At 30.1% G+C, this 767-nt stretch overlaps 1 protein-coding gene across 1 annotated transcript in view; it reads left to right on the forward strand.

Annotated features, from left to right (window-relative positions):
* Positions 1 to 767, forward strand: part of BRWD3 (bromodomain and WD repeat domain containing 3) — a 148,316-nt gene that overhangs the window by 67,198 nt on the left and 80,351 nt on the right. The window contains 1 exon segment of the mRNA XM_012664071.1: positions 65 to 74. Coding sequence (XP_012519525.1) covers positions 65 to 74 — 10 coding nt within the window.

The following is a 767-nucleotide window of genomic DNA, read 5'->3' on the forward strand; positions in this document are numbered from 1 at the left end:
TTTGATCAAAGAGACTACTTTTAGAGGAGATAATTACTCCCATTTACTTTTCTTTGTTCTTTAGTCGCTCATAAGTATGCCATTTTGTGAGTATTGTTTAAATAATATATCATCTTTTTATGAGAAGCTAGCAAGAATTGGGTTCAGTTTGTATCAGATTTGAAAGTTTCCATGTCAAAATTTTAGTCAGTTGAAATTATTTCATGGATTTTGATTTGGAAGATTATCAGTTACTTGTGTTCTCACTATAATATCTGACTGATTATTTCTAGAATTTGGAGATATTATCATATAACATTAAAAAATGAATATTTGATTATAGTAGTCCTCCCCTTATCTGCAATTTCACTTTCCATGGTTTAAATTACCCATGGTCAGCCATGGTTTGGAAAATAGGTGAGTACAGTGTAATAAGGTATTTTGAGAGAGAGACCACGTTCACATAACTTTTATTACAGTATATTGTTATAATTGTTCTATTTTATTATTAGTTATTGTTGATTAATCTCTTATTGCACCTAATTTATAAATTAAACTTTATCATAGATAGGTAAGTATAGGAAAAATCTAGTATATATAGGACTCGGTACTATCTGAGGTTTTAGGCATCCACATCTTGGAATGTATTCCCTGTGGATAAAGAAGGACAACTGTATACTGAAAAAATGTTTATGATACTGTTTGTTTTGTTCCATGGTTTAATTTGCTGTTTTTTTCTCATTTCATTTACATGTTGGAGTGCCCTACAAATCCATGGGTCTCTTCTC

Source organism: Propithecus coquereli, unplaced genomic scaffold (assembly GCF_000956105.1).
Source record: "Propithecus coquereli isolate 6110/MARCELLA unplaced genomic scaffold, Pcoq_1.0 Scaffold86, whole genome shotgun sequence".
Taxonomy (NCBI): domain Eukaryota; kingdom Metazoa; phylum Chordata; class Mammalia; order Primates; family Indriidae; genus Propithecus; species Propithecus coquereli.